Source organism: Haemorhous mexicanus, chromosome 7 (genome assembly GCF_027477595.1).
Source record: "Haemorhous mexicanus isolate bHaeMex1 chromosome 7, bHaeMex1.pri, whole genome shotgun sequence".
NCBI classification, from domain to species: Eukaryota; Metazoa; Chordata; class Aves; order Passeriformes; family Fringillidae; genus Haemorhous; species Haemorhous mexicanus.
This window is the reverse complement of record NC_082347.1, coordinates 29,776,655-29,797,563: the sequence shown is the minus strand read 5'-3', so window position 1 is coordinate 29,797,563 and position 20,909 is coordinate 29,776,655. Positions and strand designations below refer to the sequence as shown.

At 38.5% G+C, this 20,909-nt stretch overlaps 1 protein-coding gene across 1 annotated transcript in view; it reads left to right on the top strand.

Annotated features, from left to right (window-relative positions):
* Nucleotides 1-19,523, top strand: part of SLF2 (SMC5-SMC6 complex localization factor 2) — a gene marked incomplete at its 5' end in the record, with an annotated part of 29,568 nt that extends 10,045 nt beyond the window's left edge. Inside the window, 15 exons of the mRNA XM_059851860.1 lie at nucleotides 2,341-2,423; nucleotides 3,393-3,503; nucleotides 3,777-3,944; nucleotides 5,811-5,913; nucleotides 7,354-7,429; nucleotides 8,683-8,824; nucleotides 9,262-9,370; nucleotides 9,962-10,135; nucleotides 10,711-10,808; nucleotides 11,468-11,555; nucleotides 12,056-12,181; nucleotides 13,022-13,099; nucleotides 14,684-14,770; nucleotides 16,136-16,204; nucleotides 17,344-19,523. Of these exons, the coding sequence (XP_059707843.1) occupies nucleotides 2,341-2,423; nucleotides 3,393-3,503; nucleotides 3,777-3,944; nucleotides 5,811-5,913; nucleotides 7,354-7,429; nucleotides 8,683-8,824; nucleotides 9,262-9,370; nucleotides 9,962-10,135; nucleotides 10,711-10,808; nucleotides 11,468-11,555; nucleotides 12,056-12,181; nucleotides 13,022-13,099; nucleotides 14,684-14,770; nucleotides 16,136-16,204; nucleotides 17,344-17,379 (1,548 nt within the window). The remainder of the gene's footprint in view (nucleotides 1-2,340; nucleotides 2,424-3,392; nucleotides 3,504-3,776; nucleotides 3,945-5,810; nucleotides 5,914-7,353; nucleotides 7,430-8,682; nucleotides 8,825-9,261; nucleotides 9,371-9,961; nucleotides 10,136-10,710; nucleotides 10,809-11,467; nucleotides 11,556-12,055; nucleotides 12,182-13,021; nucleotides 13,100-14,683; nucleotides 14,771-16,135; nucleotides 16,205-17,343) is intronic.
* Nucleotides 19,524-20,909: the final 1,386 nt, after the last annotated feature.

Sequence of the window (20,909 nt, the reverse complement as noted above, 5' to 3'; positions counted from 1 at the left end):
TGTTTTTAGGAGTTGTGTTTTTGCTATTTACCCCCCAAAGTTAGGAGGCTATGTTTAGAAAATGTGTGCAGTCTAATGTTTTTGTTTTCCTGGTCAGGTAAGATTTTGATGATCTGAAGTTAACTGGAGGAAATTGATGCAGACATTTAGAGATGTGTGTGCTAGACTACAGTCATATATCCTTGCCATAGTCTGTGATTGTCAGAGATCTGAGAGTGTGAGTAAGTGTGGTGTTTTCTTTGAGGTTGTATTTCATGGAAATTGGAAGTATTTTAGGATTTCAAAAAGCTGAATGAATTCTCATCACAAGGGATAGATGACATCTTTGAATCCCTGTGTACAGGATACTATGGTGGTGGATTGGTTTTTTTAAAATTAGCTCATTTGTTCAATAAGAGCTTGTTGAACAGGTAGTGATTTTGAAGTTTTATTGTAAAATGATGTTTTATTAAGGAAGGTTCTGCAGTGGGTCTTAATGTGGCATTCCTGACAGTTGGTACAGGTTGGGAATGGCTGTATTTAAACAAAGAGATTTTGTACTGAGCCTAGCTGGGTTGGAATTAATGTTCTTTATAACAGCTGTGTGGTGCTGTGTGTTTCAGACAAAACTAGTGTTGATAATAGACCAATCTTCTACCTATTGTGGAGCACTACTTGCACAGCATCAATGCTTTGTCTTCTTCCCATGCTGCTCCCATAGAGCAGATAAAAAGCTGGGAGGGAACAGAGCCTGGAAAACAGACCCTGGATGACCGAAGGGATATATTCCATGCCACATAATGTCATGCTCAGCAATCAAAAAACCAAGTGAGGGAATCTGGTCTGGCATGTAGCCACTGCTCAGAGTGTAGCTGGGCATCCTTCTGCTTGTCAGAGGTGCTGAGTGACTGCTTGTATAGCTTTTTCTTTTCTTGCTTATGCCTTTTCTCTTAGTAAACTGTTGTTATCTTAACCCATGAGTTCTCTTGTCTTTGCTTTTCTTGCTTTTCTTTTCACTGCCCTGCACCACTGGCTGGGGAAATGGCCAAGCTGTGTGGTGCTTAGCTGCTGGCTGGGGTCAGCCCATCACTAGTTTCTAGAGTGGAAAACCAGCAGCAGAATGCCTGTATAAATTCTCTCTTCTGCCTTCCCCTCTCCTCATGCCTTTCAATCTCTGATAGCGTTTATTTGTTGACTGAGTTACTGTCTCCATGGGCAGATGTTGAGCAGCCGTAATTATTTAATCTGTTCTTATGATTCTGCAATCAAGAGTGTTATAGATCAGACTTGTGTGGTTTCATATGTATTTCACAATCTCAGCCAACATGACTACCTGAGTAATGGTTAAGCCTGATAAACACATGCAGCAAATGCTTGTGGGACAAGTGTGTGACCACAACATTTGGCTGGCCTGTTCCTGGTATAATTCATGGCCAAGTAAGACAAAATAGTTAAGAACAGTCCCAACATTTCCATGATTTTTGCATATATCCTCATTCTTCTCTTGTAAGAAAGGATGTATGTGTACATTGGAATAAAGTTTTGATTCCCTGTTTGTTCAACAGTTACTTGGTAGATATTGACCAAATAGAAAATAAGCTAAGAAGTCTTGCAGATTTCCTACACAAAGACATGCTGCTTGTTATATTTAGGAGATGACTGAACACCAGGGTGGTGTCAAAAGAGCTGTGTTTGTCCAAAGACTGGAATCATGGCTATAAAAGTTTTCAAATTTGTTGTCTGCTGCAAGCTGAATAAAAGACTGGCTACTGAAAAACAAGCCACTAGAAAAATTTGTTAAAACTTTTAGTGTGTTTTTCTGTTTATTAGTGCCTTATTTTGGTTTTATATTGGGGGTTTGATTGGAAGTTTTGTTTTGTTTGATTTATCTAGAGGTCATTTAGCAAACACTGGAATTTTGCCCTCTAGGGACTCTGAAAGTAAAAGTACTGAGTAATTTTTGGAGGTTCTTGTCTCATGCACAAGAATGGGGATTCCCAGGGTCTCAGTGGATGATAACAGTGGTAGAGTTGTGAGGTAAAAGGCTTCTGATGGTAATGCTCTTTGTGATTGCTAGCTGAAGGTCAGCCCCAGACATGCAGAGACTTGCTTCACTGTTCAGATCCACTGTGAAGCAGTTGTTTCTAAATTAGTCATTGAGAGAGATATGACCATTATGTAAACTTGTCAAGGGACTGAGAAACCTAAACTGATAATCATCCTGGTTTGCAGGGTCTCCTTTAGGTTTATATCTGCATGTAAAATATCATTAAAATTGGAAGAGGTTTCTATTTTGATTATTGTTTAATAATGAGTTCATGGCTTATAGCATTTTTAAATGTCTTGCTATTTCATTTACAGCTTTCTAAGACTCCTATTATAAGCAAGGTGTCCTATGTGAACAGCTTAGATCATCTCTTGAAGGAGAAAGAAGAATCTAGAAGGTTTGTTTCTTAAAGCTAGTTTGAAAAATGTGGGATGGTGTTGTAGAAGCTTGGATTTGCCTTGTCTCCCCAGAACTGATGGAGTTTGATTAGCAGCAAGCCAAGCTTTGCCTGCTGATGCCACCAACATACAACTGAACTGACAGGACCTACAAGTGTTGCTTAAATGGTGAAAGCTGAATGACAGGCTCCTTCCAAGCAACAAGGAATGATTTGTGATACATCTGTTTACCCCTGAAGAGCCAGGCTAAATTTACTGATGCCTTGGTTTTAGGTCACTGAGCCAGCTAGCAGCTGCTGGTCAGGCATGAAATAGAAATATTTATGTAGACTGACTGCACTAGTTTTTTCAAAGGCGTTTGCAGCTCAGTATTGGTTGCCAAATTTTGCAGGCTATGGGTGTCTGAGTAGTTACACAGGTCAGTGAACAGAGCTAATGAGTATTCTTACAAGAGATCTTTTGGGTAGGAAGTGAAATGTGGTTTATGTGTTAATGACAAGTGGTGGTGATGAGTATATGTGTTTAACTGCTTATGTGATTAACTGTATGATTAAAGAATTTGACCCTGGTAACTATGGGCTGACTGCCCATGGAGTAGCAGATACTCCTGTAACTAATAGTGTTTAACAAATAAAATACTTGTTTGGTGCTTAGAAAAAAGTAAACACTCAGCCACAAGATCAGAAGTTTTGCGTAATTACAAAAACTTTATCAGAGGCTGGTTGAGCATTTGTGTCTGACAAGCCAGTGATTGATTGTGCTGTTGGAAATTCATTAGGTTTTGGGAAAAAGTACTTTGTGTCTTGGAATAGCAAGATGCTGGGGTTTTACAGATGCAATGTCTCACATGGTTTTGCTGTGTGTAAATGGCTCCTGACTCTGGGGTTCACATTCAGAGCCTGGGTTTTGTTGATTGTGTTGTAAATATTAAATGGTGATGATATGCTCTGCTGCTGCTGTTATTTCAGGTTAGAGGAAATAGTGAAACAGTTACAGGAAGACATAGAAAGAGAAGACAAGGCTTCAGATGGAGAAAAAGAGGACAATGCCAGTGGAGATGATCTCTTGGAAGAACACAGGTCTTTGCAACTCCAAAACCAATGAAATCTTGATCTCTGCTTTTCTAGCCTTTTTGTCCCCTAACCTCTCTCTGTTTCCAACAATTGTTACTATGTTTAATGAGAACCATATTAAAATCTTTTGGGGTTGGGTGAATTTCCTTGGGTGCAACTGTATTCTAACAATTCAGCTTTCACATAAGACTGATGCATTCATGACCTGCAAATGACTTTCTCAAGCAGCAAATAGCTTCTCAGTGTTTGAATTGATAAAAGCAATTCTGAATTTTACAGGGCGTTTATAAAGAGATTTTCGGTAGCAAATTATGTCATACCTGACAAACACCCTGGAGAAGATTTATTTGATTTATCAGCTGCTGGGAAAATCTTCACTCAACATAACCTTGACTTGAGGAATTTTCAGTTTGTCCCTCAAAATCGTATAGAATATCTGCTTCTGAAGTAAGAATATGCTCTTCACTTTGCTGTGTTTACTCGTACAATTTTGTTGTTATTTTTAGCAGTTTTAAGGTACTGTTTAATCTTTGCATGCAAATGTGCTCTGTCTTACTAAATAGGCAAGACTGGTTCCCTTTCCTTGGAATTTTCCTTTCTGGGTTAGCTTTACAGAACAGTAAATTGTAATTTAAAGCTTCCTTCTTTCCTCCTCTGGAATTCTTAAAAAACCTCTTAAATGAGAAATGAGGAAAAACAGCTGTTCTGGCCTCTTCCATATTTCTACCACACACTGGGCTATCATTGATAATCTTAGCAGTTTGTGGGAGACAAAAGCAGAAGTGAAATGTTATAATGAACACAAGCTTAACCATGTGCAGACTGAAAGACCTTGGTGGTTACCTATTTGTGACCTTCTAGTGTTACATTATGTCTGCGGAAAGACTTTTGGTGCTTCCATCCTGGATGGGCCTGGCACTTGGGGCTCCATCTGATGAGGATTGCAGAGGGTCAGGATCTCTGACATCTGTTAGATTCAGTCACTGAGCCACCGGTGTTTCTGTGTGTACATAAACAACTGCTCTGTAACCCACAGGCATTTCTACTCTATATTTATGGGGCTGCCACATTACAAATACTTGCCTAATGCCACAAGTGTAAATCCTGAAAATTACTGGTTATTTTGTTTGGTATTTTATTCCAAACATGCTTGCATTGGAGGAGCTGAGAGAGTTCAGTTATTCTTAAAGGATTTTTTGTACGTGTGTACGTGTGGTTGTGGGTGTGAAGAGGTGGAGAGTGATTTCTCATCTCTTGAGGAAGTGCTGTTTGTGATACACTCCTTTGGCTTCAGGCCTTTCTATTAATGTTTTGAAGATCACAAGGCTATGAGCTTCAAAAGCATCTTGTAAATCAGTGACTAGAGGAATGAGGATTAAACTGATCATCCCTTGCAGAAGGCAATTATGATTTAATTGCTTATGCATTCAGCCCAGTTGGCACAGCTGGCATGGACTGGCTGCCCAGCTGGCACATGGAGGTCTTACCAGTCAGGCAGGGAGAGGGTATATGTAGGAGTTAGGACACAGATCTCTTGACAGAGTTACTTGATTTAGTATACAGAGAGAAGAGAGGAGACTAAAGAAGGGTGTGGGGGAAACTGGATATTTTTAATTCAGCTGCTTTTGACATCTCTAATTTCTAGAGAAGAATAATAGAATATTCTGAGTTGGAAGGGACCCACAAGGAGTGGTCCATATGGGATTTGAACCCATGAAGTTGGTGTTACCAGCAGCTGCTCTGACCAACTGAACTCTGTGACTAAAGCACCAATAATTCAGTAATAGCAATGGCACACTTTCTGTTATCCCAACAGCTACTGTTTGCAGTCCACAAACTTGCACAGTGAGATTAAGCTGTGGGATTTTAATTGCATTAGTTTGCCCTCCAGACCCTTTATTTAAAAGGGAATTTTAAAAATTTTGAGAACAATATTTTTTCTCTCTTGTTCTGAAATTGTTGGTAAAGGTCAATATTTGTGTAAATATTTAGTGTAAATCAATATTTGTTTGAAACTATTATTCCCTAATAATGCAGATTTTTCTGTATAGTATGGCTTTATAGAGAGAAAGATAGATAGTTGTTCTAAAGGACATTTGTAAAGTTGATGGCTATTAAAAATCAAGGCTTGATTACTATGACATTTTATACAAGTAATAACATAAGAATAACATCTGTTTTGCTTATTGAGATCTTTCTTTCCTGTTGATGATGATCTGAGGGGTGAGAAAGTTCTTATGTTTTTGTGAAAGTGATGATGCAACCACTAATCAATTTTTATCCTCTTTCCTTGCCCCCATTTTTCTCTTACAGTTCTAGTATAACACAGCAGCTTTTTTTAGTTGTTAATGGCATTCTAAGTTCTGCTTACCATGACACATCTTGTCCCATACCAATTCTGAAGTGGCTGTTCCAGGTGAGTCTGTGCTATTCATGCAGTTATCATAACTCTGTGCATGTGTAATATTTTTCCTGGAAGCCAGATGAAGAAGCTTGTGAATATGTTCCATTAACACCTTTAAAATCAGATATTATTTTTTATCACGGGTTCTGATTTGTTCTCCCATCTGAAATACTTTGATTGTCACTTGGGGTAAAACAATTGAGAGCCTTTTCTCCACACTCTGAGTGAATGCAAAGCTGCATGTCCATGTTCATCCATGCTACTGCATTGAAAAAGGACACAGTGAGTGAGGAGAGGAGAGAGCTGTGGGCCAAATCATGAACAAATGCTAATCTTATTTCCTGTCACTCTTAGAAAAACAATAAATATTGCAATATGTAAAAGTGCAAAAGTACCATTTTCTACATATATAATCTTCTAAATCATCAGTGATACCAGCATTATCAGATAATTTTCATTTGGAAAAGGTACCTTACGGCTCAGGAAGAAGCCTGGAGTCATTCTCAAAGGAAGTGTGGTGACTCTCCTTTCAAGATATCTGTGTCAGTCTCTGAATCATCAGGAATTTACACAGTGTTGTTACTCAAAAAAATGCCTCCCTCCAGTCTCCATTCTGTTATTAATTGCCACATTCTAACTGCACCTGAAACAAAAAAGAAATCTGACCACCTGGGAAATTGCAGCTTCAGTCTGTTGACTGGCTTTCTACATTTGCCAAAAGCAAAACATTTTGCTCTTCCATGTCCTTCCCTTCAGCCAGTTAAAAAATCGCTTTCCTCCTTTCTGTGAGCTCTGGTGTTCCACTAATAAGGAAGAAGTGTGAGCCAATTGAGGTCGCTTACAGAGCAGGAAACTGTCTAGCACCTGGGGGAGAAAAAGAAATTTTTGTTGGGCCAGTGAAGTGCTCCAGGAAATCCGAACTGTACTACATAGTCATGTTTTTGTAGTTAAGAGTTATGTGAAAAACTAAGAATTCATTGTTTGGGTTTAGTACTGCATATGTCCAACTTGTCTGTGGGTGCAAAAGAGTGTAGTTAACTCTGTTGCCTTCACTCCTGCTCAGGGAGCTCAATTTGATCACAGATACAAATGGGCTCCAAAGGGGTGTGTGATGCTTTCTATTCTCTTAACCCTCAGGACTTGTTTATAAACAAACGTGGGGTTACAGCATTCTGATACTGTAAATAATTAATTTTACAGTATTCATATCATCTTTGCACTGCTTGAAGTAATCAATGTTCACAGTATTCTGTTCTCATTGGTGTATCTTGCTTTAGAGGCTTTGGGGTCAAGTTTTTTGTTCGTTTGTTTTTTAATCTGTTACTCATTTTTCTCTGCTGGGAAGTTTGGTGTTGTTGTTCTGGTTTGATGTGGGTTTTTTTTCTAATTAAAAGAAAACTGATGCCATCATGCAGCTTGGTTTTTGATGCATAGCTTCTTCTCTGTTCACAGATGATGTCTGTTCATCCTGACCGCTGTGTTTCCACCAAGATCTTAGACAGATTGATGGAGTTATCACTAAAAAACTGTAAGCATTTGAAGGATGGAAAACTGACCACCTGAGTGAAAGCACTTCTCTCTTCAGCTTAGAAAAGTGTTAGTGAGGAAGTAAAAGGCACTAGTTCTGCTGGATGATTTTGGCTTGAATTTAGGCTCTATTTTTACTAATGTAACGCAGAAATGCTGGGGGCTGACCTTCACTGAGTGTGTGCAACCTGTATCACAGTATATGGTCCTGGCACATACCTCCAAAATAATGCATCCAGTACAGAGCCTTTTAAATTCACTCCTGGTATTTCACAAATAGAATTGACCTGAAGAGAAGCTCAGTCTCCTCAAAAGTTTGCCCTCCTTTCCATCTTTTACTTTGGATGATGTGGACATTTGTAGCTTAAGGATTACAAGATGTTTTTCACATTGTCATTCCCAGTATATAGCACTTCATGATTTATTTTCCAGATAAGTGACAAAAATGAAGTGAATCATACACCTGCACAGAAACACTGAAGGATCTGCTTCAGCCCACAGTGCTTCTAATGTCTTCTGTGTTTTGTCTTCTTCCTTTGTCTGTACTCAAATATTTCTCCACTACAAGTTCCTTTGTATGTTCCTCCTGTCTTCATTCAGATCCATCAAAAATGCCATTCATTTAAGACTACCAGTTAACATTGTTAAAGTAATGTGGTTCTCTTGAAGTATTTGCTCAGGACTGTCCAAATTGTATCCTATATTTTAATTCTTGTTTGAAATCGGAGCTGATATCAGAGGGAATGTAGCCTCTTTTATTTTATGCCTTGCTGGCATTAGGCTTGGTTCTGAATGAACGTTCAAGATAATAAATGAGCATTCAAGCAATTATTGCTGGGAGTTCCTTGTTTACCACTTCTGTTCTAGAAACCTTGCTTGTTTTCAAATCTTACTTAGCTTCTCTTCTAGTCCCACTGTGATAACACCCTCTTACCTTTGCCTACATAGGCAGTAATTTATGTGTTCTCTTAGTCAAAAATATTGTCTTGTTGCTTGTTCTGCTGTTTGTGATGAGAGAGAACTATGACAGAAAATGGGTGGAACTTGAAAGTAATTGACCTGTTATGTAGGCAAGATGTAAAATACTGTATTAGACTTTTTTTCTCCCTCCTTGCTCTGAAAATAAGCTTACTGTTTAATGTACTGATTCCTCTGAGATGAGAGCTGGTAGAATTGATGCAAACTGCTAAGCTTATTTGTTTACCTTAAAAGGAACTAAATTTCAACTAATCCATTCCATGTTTTTATTTGTAGCTTCCATCAGTGATGAGCAGCTTAAACCATGGATTCCTTCAATAGCTGATATATCAACTGTTTTTGTCAATATGGGTGTTGGGTTCAGATCTCTCTTTCCATTGCAACATCTTCAACCCCCCTTCAATGAGCATGATATTTTGTAAGTGCTTTCCTTTGATTTTTTTTTTCCCTAGATCCTGTGAAAGCAAATTTTTTGCTTGGAATGTAGAATCAGAAGTTTCTTCTTTATTTCCTTTCCCATACTCTGTAAGTTTTTGGCTCAGGTCTCAGTAAGAATAAATAACCCTGGAATTCAAACAATGCCTTCTAGGTAAGGATTCAGTAAACCAGAGCTTTGTCCTTTGTCCTGCATCTTCCTAATGAAGGTTTGCAGGAATACTGGCTAAATAGCTGGGCAAAGTAATTGGCTACAAGTTGAGTTAGATGTGTGTGTCAGATGCTCTGGAACTGAGGATTATTTTGATTTGAAGGCATTTTGATACATGCAGGATTTTTTTTCCCTTCAGTTTGATGTCAGTAAGCCTTTGGGGCTTTTGAATTGTTCATTTTTTGCTCAGATTGTGTTTCTTCTATTAGAAATCAGGTGCAAGAATCAGTGAGTCAACAACGAACAAGAGGAGATGTAGCTACTGCCAGTCCAGTGTTCCACAGTCTACTTGAAAACAATTTAATTAATGTGATTAAGGTGAGAAAACTCCAAGGTTTTTGTGGATTGGGTTTCTTTTTTTTGTCTGTGTTTCTTTTGGGAGGGAGGATAGGGTTTGCAATCTAGTCCTGAGCATGTGTTTGAGTAGATGCTGTCCTGAGACTTCAGCTTCATATTCAGCAGAGTTTATTGCAGGCATTTTGGAAACTTCAGTTTCTTGTCTTCCATTGGCTTCATTCACAGCTGCAGAGTTCTTCTGTCTCCCTTTCACAGCTGTGGCACTTTATAGAATATCTTGGCTCCCTCACATAGAGGAAACTCTCCACTAATTTCAGTTTTCTTGTTACTGGAGTATTTAGAAAATCTTTTGGCCTTTCCTTCAATTAAAGGAGGATTATTCTATGTAGTAAAGAAAGATCTTTCCTGCTCAAAAAAATGAGTCTCCAGCAGGTATTAAAATAAAAGGGTGGTGTTACTGGGAGATGGGGACATGTTGATAGACAAGTGTTGCCAAAACAGTACATCATTTGAGGTACATTTTACTGTGAGTGTGGAAAACTTAAGTTCTCATCATGCTTCAAAAAAAGCTGAAATAATTCCATGTTTTAACGCTTTGTATTTCTTTTAAAGTTTCTAGTTTTCTGTACATCAGTAATTCACGATGGATATACTGACCAAGAAATATGGCTGCTGCTTATATTGCTATTTAAAATAAGCTTGGAGAAACAGTTAAAACCTTTTCTGATAGATTTTCAGTGCCTTTTTTTCAAGCTTCTGGTGAATATAAAAGACTGGGATACAAAGGTAATTTCTTACATTTATTGTACTAGATTTGTGGATTTGTGAAACTGCAACTTCTGTTTAGAAGTTTTCTTTATTTTTTCTTTTTTGACATATCAGAAAAGTACTGGCTGAAAATGTAACGCAGAATTTTCAATAGTAGTACATATAACAATATGAAAAATTCAAAGCTTTGTGTTTGTGTGAGATTTAGGAAGTGGGTGGGTATGCTGAGAGGGTTTTGGTTGCATGACATTGAGTTGCCTGTCCTCTTCTACCAGTTTGTTTATCTTAAGATTATGTGTGCTAAAATAGCTGTATGTTTAAAATGGCAGTCTTAAAGAAGGAAGAAATTATTGCACTATGCTGGTAAGCTGTCATTAAAAATATTCTGATCTCAGCTACCCTGCTTTAAATTGTATTTAGCAGACTCACCTCCTGGTGCAGCACAGACATTTTTTATGTACGTCATCTCTTGTTAGATCAGTTCCTTTTATCAATTACGCTGCCTGTGTTTCTAGGGAGTAGGTGTGTGCTCCTTTGCAAATAAAGCAAACAGCCCTTCTTCAGTTTCAGGATGTTTTGTTGTTCTTTTGAAGATGCCTGAGCTGTGCCTGTCAGTGAGTGAGCTCTCCAGCAATCCCCACAACCTCCTGTGGCTGGTTCAGCTGGTGCCCAGCTACATCGCGCGCGGACGGTAATGATGCTGTCGTGTCAGAAAGACACAGATCATTCACGGCTGCTTCGTTTGTGCAAGCTCAAAGCCTGCAAAATGACGCTTAAAAAAAAAAAAGGGATTTGTTTTCTCATATGTTATGGATGTATGTGCAACTCTTGGTGTGCATGTATAGCTTCCTGATCATCCCTGCCGTGAAAAAGGGATGTTAAATCTTTTATGTAGTTTCTGGGCTGTGAGTTCTTGGTACACTGTAGCAAAGGAAGGCTTAGCTCCAGGTTCTGACATCCATCACTCTAATTCTTGTCTGAGTTACCAAAATTTAAATTTTCTTTGGGTGATTCATGTCTGCTTCTAAGCATTATTCTGAGTTCTGTATCTTTGAAATTAGTAAACTGTAATATAACTGAGTGAGCAGAGCTATTTAGGTCATTACCTTCAGGCTTGGAGACAAGTATCTAGCACTGTTTACTTGTGCAGAAGCTGAACTGCAATGAGATTGAGGCTACTTCTGTTTTACTAGCTTACTTGCTGGTTTATATAGCACTTATTTCAGAAAATCCAGTTTAATAGTTGCAAGCAAGTTTATGTCTAAGGAAGACATGCATAGCCTCACATACTTTGTAGAAACTGTGGGTTTAAAAAATTCTAAGGGAAATAATTTTTTAATTGTTTTTCAGGGAAGTAAAAAGGCGCCTTAGCCTAGTGATAATTGCAAAATTCCTTCATAAGAAGCATGTAGAAATACCTGATGACAGTGATAAGCAGGTACTGCTTTACATGTATTGTCTTTGTAGAATTTGAAAGTTCAGAAACCATTAATATTGTATGCTTGTGTTTTATGTTTTAATATTGTAAGCCTGTTTTCAAGAATGTTACCAAATGACCAATTAATAATGTTTTGTTCAGATTAGTGTTAAAAGTGTATTTGCACATGTGTGTAATCTGCATGTTCTGCAGCTTGTGCTTGTTTATATACCTAAACATTAGTTTTAGACATTGGAAAGAGGTCTACATTTCTTTGAGTCTTCCTTTTGAAATCATGTGGAGAGACGCTGTTTTCATAGGTTTGATCTCTTATTGAGAAAGTGTACAAACACTGAAGTCTGTGAATAGTCAAAAATTACTCAAAGCATGAAAACTTCCTTTTTAATGAAAAGCCCCTTTTCTGTTCTTGTTTCAGTGAAAAAGTAATATGTAGGGGCACTCAGTTTCCAATTTTCTGTTGTTAGTAAATCAGTCCAATTTGTTAATGCTTGTATCTGTAGATGTTTCTTCTGCATCAGTTTCTGGTGTGTATGAAACCTTCTTATCTACTGAAGAAGAGGAGGGAGATGAGACAAGGGCAGAAGGAGCATAAAGATGATGAAGTTCATGCAGAACTAGAACATGAGGTATATAGCCAAGTGCTTTTTTGCTTTTACTTTTTATGCATCTCTTTTATATTTTTTATGTAATATTATATGTTGCGATACAATTTGAGGAATGTTTCTTTTACTTTTTAACAGTTCTGTATATGGAACTGGAAATACGCTGTTTTGTTACTGTTCATCTTTAAAATATTACTAATTTTGGTTATAGTCGTGGGGGAAGGAAAGGAGTATGTGGTGGAGGAACCTGTATTGGGTTGTTTTACAAACAGGGAAATGGTCAGATTTTCTGAAGTCACAGGGAAGTCTTGAGTCTCTACTTCTGTAATCAGAGGACAATCTTCCCTCCCTTCTGATGTAATCAGTGAAAACTGTTCAGTGCTGAGCCAAAACTTTACCTTCAGGTTTCAGAAAAAGATTTGTGAATCTTTTATTAATATCTTCTCTCAAAAAAATGTTAAAAAGATTTAGTATTTGCATCCATCCAAAAATTGATTGTTGGTTTGGTTATTTAAGTGGTTATCATGGAATCTCTCAGCAAGTGTTTTGATCTGGGGGTAGATGAAGAGAAAATAAAGCCAACTGCTGAATTTAATTTTCAGTTGGTAAAAGCACATTTTTTTGGATTACTTAGGTTATTTAAACGAGTATAATACTGGTTTAAATAACCTAAGTATAATAAGGTTTCTAATATGTGAATATACTGTTTCAAATTAGTTATTTAGGCAGATATGTTGATATACTTGTCCATTGGCCTGGCTGTTGGAGGATTCGCTCCAGAAAGCAGAGATGGTTCCATGTCTAGATGTGAAGAGTTAAAATAATGGTGCTTTCACTGCTAAAGCTCTTTTGATTTCTCTCCAGGTATACTACCTAATCTATGTCCTCCTTCATCTAGTCAGTGAAGCCAGTTTCCTTGATGTTGTAAATTCTAGTCAAAGGGTAAGTAACTTTAGTGGCTAGACCTTTAGATTTTAAAATGTTGTTTATCATGCACATTTAGTCTGTTTTGGTAAGAGCTATCATGTGATGGAAGATCACCAGTGCTTAAGAGCACTGGAGGAAGCGTTTGTTCTGGGCAAGGTAAATGCAAGAACTTCTGTGTGTTTACTGCAGAGAAAACTCTCTTCTGTGTTTCTGTGAATGGAGCTACCTCCAGACATAAGGCTGTGAAAGAGCAGGCATTTGTTGTGTTAATCTTTCTCAGAAAATATCTGGATATAAACTTAACACAGAATTTCTAAGTCAAATGATTCTATCAATTTTGGAAGTCGGTTTGAAATTTTTCAGTCTAGGAGAAAACCACTTCAAAAATATCCAGTAAAACATTTGCAAGCATGTTTGTTTCCTGTGCTGGAGTGCAGCAAGTGAAAGTAGGACTGTAGCTCTTCTCTGTAGTGGTAGTTCCTTTTTGCCATGTGATGTGAACATCTAAGTAATTCTGTCTGCTTAGCCTTTCAGTATTTCTGTTCAGGTTTCTGTGATCATATGCTGAGAGTTGCTTGCTGCAAGGTGTCTGTGTAAACCTTCTGCCCTGTAGAATCACTCTTGGCTTTTAAGAAATCTGTCTCATGAACTGTTTGAGACACATAAGCCACTAATGTTTGGCTACATTTGGATGCTTAGGTGTCTCAGTATATTAGGTTTGTGGAGAACTTGATATTTTCAATTGTTTTTTAATGTCTCAATTTCTTAAGGAAGAAAGACTTTATTATCCACTGACCTGTTAGCCATCAAGTGGCAAGACAGGTATGGCTGAATATTATGCAGGCTAGACTTGTGCAAAATCAATCTCAACTATTTCATTTCTGCCCCTCTTCCAGTTAAAGGGGATAAATTGTGGTGGCCTTGAGACACCAGCAAATGTTTATAAATAGAATTTCAGCATGTCTCACCTGTTCTGCAGAGTGGAGCCTCTTGGCAGCTGTTCAGTGAGAGACTGAAAACAGGAATTTTATGAAGAAATTGACAGAATGTGAAAGACCTTGGGAGTCATTATCAGGAGATCCTGAAGTGCAAAACTGCTTTATTAAAGTAATCAGAAATCTAGAAAAAAGAAAAGATCAGCGCATAAAACCTTGGATATATTTTACCTGCTCAGCCAATTCCTACAAAAGAAATTACCTGAGTCATCATTACTGAAAAGGTTATTTCCAGCTATTGTAACTTCAGAATTTTTTTGCTGATAAAAGGTGTGAATGGCACTGCACTCTGTTTGCTATCTTGGGGGCAGAAAGGATTTGCAAAATTAGTTAGTTGGAACTTTAGAATTTGTGTTGTATAGCTCTGCTATACTTTGAAGCTGCTTTTAAAAACTCTTAGACCTGCTTTACCAGGAGCATGCCAGCAACAGATAGAGGATCTTGCAATGTGATCTTGTTTTCTTTCTTTTCCCTTTCTTAACTGTGTATTTCTGAGAAAAATTCAAACTGAAGCATGTAATTTTAAAATTGATATAATATTTGAATAGAGCCTGTGGTTTTGACATGGAGGATTTAATAGCTATACACTTTTGTCTTTGTTTAGCAACACTTACTGAAGCTTTGTCGTGCCTTAGATAAGCACGTGAAAGGTGATATTAGGGAAGATGCAAGAATGTTTTATCGGTCTAAGGTAAGATGCAGAACTTGATTTTCTGTTTTGTTTTGGTTTGGGGGTGGTTTTTAGTGTTTGTGATACATGTTGTTCCCTCATCTCAGCCCTGGATATTCTAGGAGTTCCTCATGGGCTTGGGTATTTTTTCCTGTTTTTTCTATCTGCATCATGTCTTTGCATGGGAATAAATACATGCCCATTTTAATTCACTGAAAATACTCCTAATGCTAACAATGGGACTCTTAGCAGCTCTGAAATGGGACTGATCATCCCTTTAGCCAGGCATCTCCACTTTTGGGCCCACAGAGTTGCTCTGTTTCTCTTTGTGGCAGTCACTGGTAGCTGACTCCAGTTGTAAGAGCAGAGCCTACCTGCAGGGCAGGGTACAGAGGATTGAGAAAGCTGCCTGTCTTGCACAAGTCTCCATTTCATTTTTCAAATGAATGAATTGATTAAAAATGCTTTTAAGCCAACTGTATGTGATGTCAAGCTTGGACAGCTGCCTTTTGTTTGCTTTGTCTGTGAGCCTTACATCTGGTAGTCCTAATTTTGTGACCTTCATGCTTTGCAAGCTACAGACCAAGTCAGCTCAGTGAAAAAGTCACCAGCCCCAGCTTTGAAAAGCCTTGGCTTCTTCACCTTTAAATCAGACATTTGCAGTTGTGTGCTTCCTTACCTCTCAAAACCATTCTTCTTTTCTTACTCAGACTAGTGGAGCATGGATCCTTTTAACAAGTTAATTACTCTTGCCTTAGAGTGTTGTATCTCTGCTTGCTTTCACTTCTGTTTCTGTTTGTCTTTGCACTGAGGGGAAAATCTTACTCTGGTTTTCTCCATTGCTTCATTTGTGTAATACTGCAGTAACTTCTAGAGGATGCCATTGTGCTGGGTTTTAACACAGCAGATGAACCAAATCTCAGTGTGAATGGCTTGGATTAAACACCTGTCATGACTGGTGATGAAAAAGCACAGTTTTATGTACAAGGAATTTGTTTCAGAAGCAGCCAGTGCTGCATTATTGGCTTTTGTGGCTGCAGTTGTACCTGTTCTAGGTACAATCAGACTTGTGACAAACCTCATTTCCCAGGCATGAGGTGGTGTTTGGAGGGCAGAGGTTTGCATGATGATTCCAAACATTCAACCTGAGGAGTCATGTGCCTCTAATGTTTGTGGAGTGGATGACTTTCAGTTCAGAGTCATGAGTTACAGGGATCTGAAGTTGAGGTGATGATACTTCCTGACAATAAAATTGTTCTTTTCCAGTAAACCTTGTATGTTGGGTTATCTGTTTATTTTTGAGTTTGAAGCTGTGAGGGGGAACACAGGGTATGATTTTGTCTTTTTTTAACAGAAATGGCTAAATTAATCAGTGTGAATTTGCAGGTAAAAGGCTTGGCTGCTAGGATATATGGGAAATGGCAGGATGTGATACAAACCACTCGGCTTACTCAGGTACTGTAACTAATCTCTTCCCTCATTGCAGGGTGTATTTAACTCAGTTTTTAGCACTTGAAAATGGCAAATCTTTTCAAGAGATTTTCTTTTTCTTTATAAATGGCATGGCAATGGAATACACTTAGATGTATTAGAATGGATTTTAATTAAAATTCTTACTTTGCTGACTTCAATAAAAGCAGGATCTCCTCTCCATTGTTAAAAGCTCTATTTTTGTAAAGGTGTGTGTAATACACTGAAATCCCAGTCCTGATTGGAGTCACAGTGCCTGTCTCCGATTACAGCTATTAGCAGATGCTTCCAAAAGGAAATTGGGGCAGGAATGCAGTGATGCACATCCTGCTGTGGTCTGGCACTGTGTGGCTTTGAGACTTCTTGAGTCCAAGGCTTTATTCACATATGTTTAAGGGCTCTCAACAACTCCTCCCCCTTTGAATGTGTCAAATTTCATGCCACGATTAGGCAAAGCCTCTCCTGTTTGTAAAAGTATGCAGCAGTAAATAATGCCATGATAAGTCTCAGAAATATTTACCTTTGTGACACATAGCTGGCCTTGGTAGAATAGGTGGATAATTTCTGCTGCTACACAAAGCTCAGAGCTCTTTCTTCCAGCCTTGGCTTGTAAGGTTTCTGCTGTAATGTGATCACACCACCTGTGTGAGTCCTGTCTTGGAACATAAAGCTATCTCTCTTGGAAAAGCTTAGCTTTCCAGTAATGCAGAGTATCCTTTACATAAAATTTAAATGATACATTATACCTAGTATTGATTCCAGTTAAAAACTGTGTAATTAACCATTCGTAAAGACTATTAATTCCTCCCAACAATGTGCAAAAAAAAAATTGTGTTTAGTGTGTGATATTTCATGTTCTAGAGCAAGGAGTGACACACGTAACACATGGCTACAGAATCAGCTTAGCAATTAAAGTTGGTAACGAGGTGGCTCTTTCAGTATTGTTTTTTTTGGAGGTGTTTGGGGTTGATTCACATATGGGAAACTGGCAAGTGTTTCAGAATAAAATTCCAGGGACTTTTTCAGCACATTGTGGTGCTCCCAAGCTAAGCACTTGCCTACTCTACTAATTTCTTCTGACACTGGATTTCTGACTTGTATACTAATTTGTTTTTACTCTTTAGGGAAAACTGCATGACTTCTGGGAGCCAGATTCATGAAATCTCTCCTAGGTAAGGGAAAATAGCGGAAACTGAAATCAAGGAGGATGTAGAATGAATGGAGCTTCACCTTATTTGGAACAGAAGAAATCAGTCACCTGAGTTAGAACTTGAGCTTGATTCAGACAAGCTCTAGACACATGAGAATCTGATTTGACTAACACTGTTTTTTACTACAAATACTCTACTCCTGAAAAATTGAAGTGGATCAACTGAAAAAAACCCAGCTGTTCCTATAGCCCTATCAGAACTGGCAAGAAATATTTTACTGTATTGAAAGCTGAGAGAAGTTTTCTTGTTTCCCTTGTTAATTACAAGACCTATTTGATAACAGTAAGTATTTATTTTCTTGCCAGCACATACCTACAAGCATTGTTTTAGGTTGGCTGGGAAAGAGCTGCCCTGTGACATGAAATGTGAGATCAGGAGGAGTGTTAGACCTGTTGTGAGCAGGTGAGGAAGTGGTTCATATGTGGGCTGAGTCATGGTAATCTGCCAAGCAGAATTGGTATGAACATCCAGTGTCTTTTAAAAATACAAAATACAGCAGTTGCACCTTCTTTCAATGGAGAATAAAATATCATCTCAGTGGAGATTAGAGAACAGCATTTGGCTTACCTTTGTAAAGACTGTGAAAGCCATATGATGACTGAATTCCTTGGTGTGAAGTCCTGCTGCACAGACAATATGTGCTCAAAGCTTCAGGAGCTGTTTATGAAATAATCAGAGGAAGGTATGATCTCCTTTTGTGTTCTCTGTACAAAAGCTATCACTTAAATCTTACGGTGTGGTTTGTCTGTAGAATGGATGTAATAGGATGAAAAAGTTCAGTTATTGGGTAGAAACACCAATGGGGATTCCCATAATAAGAGATTTTTAATAACATCAACATGTGTATTTTATAATACTGTTTTGTTTTAATTCCTGTAGATTACCCTGTCTTGTATGGAATTCTCTATGATAAGAATGTAAAATAAAGCTTAAAAAACCTGCCAACTACAAAACCTTCAAATTTAATGATGTGTATTACACATAAAAGAACAGCTATAGAATGGACACATCTTAGAGGAAATCTATTAGATTTGCAAATTCATACTAAATGGTATTTTTTTCAAGTGTTACACTGTTACATCAATGACATCTTTTGCTCTTTGATAGCTCGTCTGCCTCCCCTCTCGTAACAGTTGCTTACTCTGATGAATATATTGTATGTAATTTTATTAATGTTTTTAATTTTTTTTCACTAATATTGTATAAAGGTAAAAAAAATGTGGAATGTTTACTGTATTTAATGTGTATATATTTTCTTACTGTGTAAAGTTGACATTGCTGGCCTGTATATTTTGAAGAAGAAAAGGGGAGGAGCTTAGATGAACTGCTTTTGTACTGCAGTTCAAAGCATGTTGAAACTGCTGAGGGTTTTTCCACACAAAATAGCCACTTTGATATTTACTTTCATTTAACAGAACAATGAAAAAATAAAACCAGACACTCATTTCTAGTTAAATGTCCCCAGAGAAAATGGGCTCTATTTCACAAAAAACAAATGGCCACAGGTCCTGTTTTATTCTTATGGCAGATGCTACAATTCTTGGTTTCACAGCTGATTAGCTCACTATAGATGGAGACAGTTTTGAAATCATTCTCAGCTCAGCCAGTCCTGTGTTTTCATGCTTAATGCCTGTTCCAGCACTATCACTCTTCCCCCACTCCTGCTTGGTCTGGACTTCTCTTCCATCTGTTCTGTAGCTGAGGAGTAATTCCTCAAGAGCTAGGTGTGGGTTAAATTGGTGCTCATCAGAATCCTTACAGAGATGATTCCCAAGCATCACTGCAGGGTCTTTACAAGAGGGTCCAGGCAATGAAATAGCAAACCTGCTGCCCTTGTGTTCTGCCAACTCATTTCTGTCCCTCAGCCAGGATTTACATGCACTGGAAAAGGCTGTTTCCTTGTCCTGCAAAAGGTTGTTGCACACGAAAGGTCTTAACTGCTTTGGATGTCTTCAGAGAAGCATTTTGCACTTGAGGTCTATCTTTTGATACTGTGTTGGCTATATTGAGAGCCCTATTATCACATTTCATGTGGAAGTAGGTGCACTTTATTGCAGCAATAACAGAAAAAATTAAAGTCTGGTTGTAAAATATATGTTTGTAGCTCCTTGCCTTTTTTTTTTTTTTTTTTTTTAATTTTCTGACAAGCCTCTCTATGGCTTAAAATAACCCAAACACTTCTGGTTTTAAAGATGAAGAAACCTGGCAGTGAAAGTATTTGTGCATCTCATATTCTCACTGTTCCTGTTATGGAACTTGGTAATGGATGGGGATTTCAGAAGTGATTAATGATGTGCAGGTAGGTCTGGCTGAAGGTCAGTAGGACATTTTATTGATGTAGCAGCTACGGGAACTCTCTGAAGTCCCCAAGATCATGATTTAGTTGAGAATGTCTTTGGGAAAAGGAGATGACTGGAATATCTGAAGTGTGTTGTTGTTGTTGGTGGAGGATCTGGTTAGATTGCTGCAAAGGCATTTTAGAGGTAGGATTTCAGTGTGGAAAAAGGCTTAATACTGAGAGTTGATTCACATATGGGAAACTGGCAAGTGTTTCAGAATGAAATTGCTGTGCTGATTTTCTGTGCACAGAAAACCAGGTCTGTCTCCATGAGAGGTGTCTGCTCAGCACTGTCCAGCTCCAGTCCTGGGGGCCAACATTTGGGCACAGGGGCTGCAAGAGACTGTGCTGCTGTGGAGATTCAGGCAAGTACTTCCAGGTAGCTGGGTTCCTCTGCTCATCCCATCGCTAGCAGGAATACTGGAGCTCCAGTACTAATGCTGGTCTTCTGTTTTCTTTCCCAGGAGAACTGTATGTATAGCACAGTATCCCTGGCTTGGGGTTTCTCTTTTGGTGTTTTGTTGGTTTGTTTTCCACTGTTTTGCGGTGGTTGTGACTTTTTGTTTTACTGAGAAGGGCAAATCAGAAAGGTTTCTGCTGGAGATGACCCTCCTAATTTTTCTGGGGTCTTATTCCTTGGGTTTATGAGCTTTTGGAAAACTGCTTCTTGCCTAAAGATCCCCAGTGGGAAACACAACCCCCTGCCCGTGGGGCAGCTGTTTCCACTGGCATATTAGTGCTTCTTTTTGCATCCAGAAAGAGAGAAAAGGCCCTTGGGACCAGCTGACTTTGGGCAGGGAAGGGGTTTGGTGAGCTTGTAGGAGCCTAAGCAGCTGCTGAGGAGCTCCAAAGGAGCTGCCCAGAGAGGTCAGACAATCATTAGTGGATTTAGCTTATTCCTTGTGGTTTAACTTATCAGAATTCCTTTAATCGCCCTTTTCCCCATATTCCCCCTAGGCTGTGAAATACCTTCATGTTTTGCCTTGTGGATATTTTGCCAGCTTTACTGGCAGGGCCCCTTCTTATCACGTGTTGAAAAGGGCTTTCAGTGCTGGGGAATGGCGTGGGCTGCTGGTGGGAAGGATCTAGGAAAAGTGAATTCCTTGAAGGGCTTCTCTTTGCAGGGAGGCTTTTAGTTTTG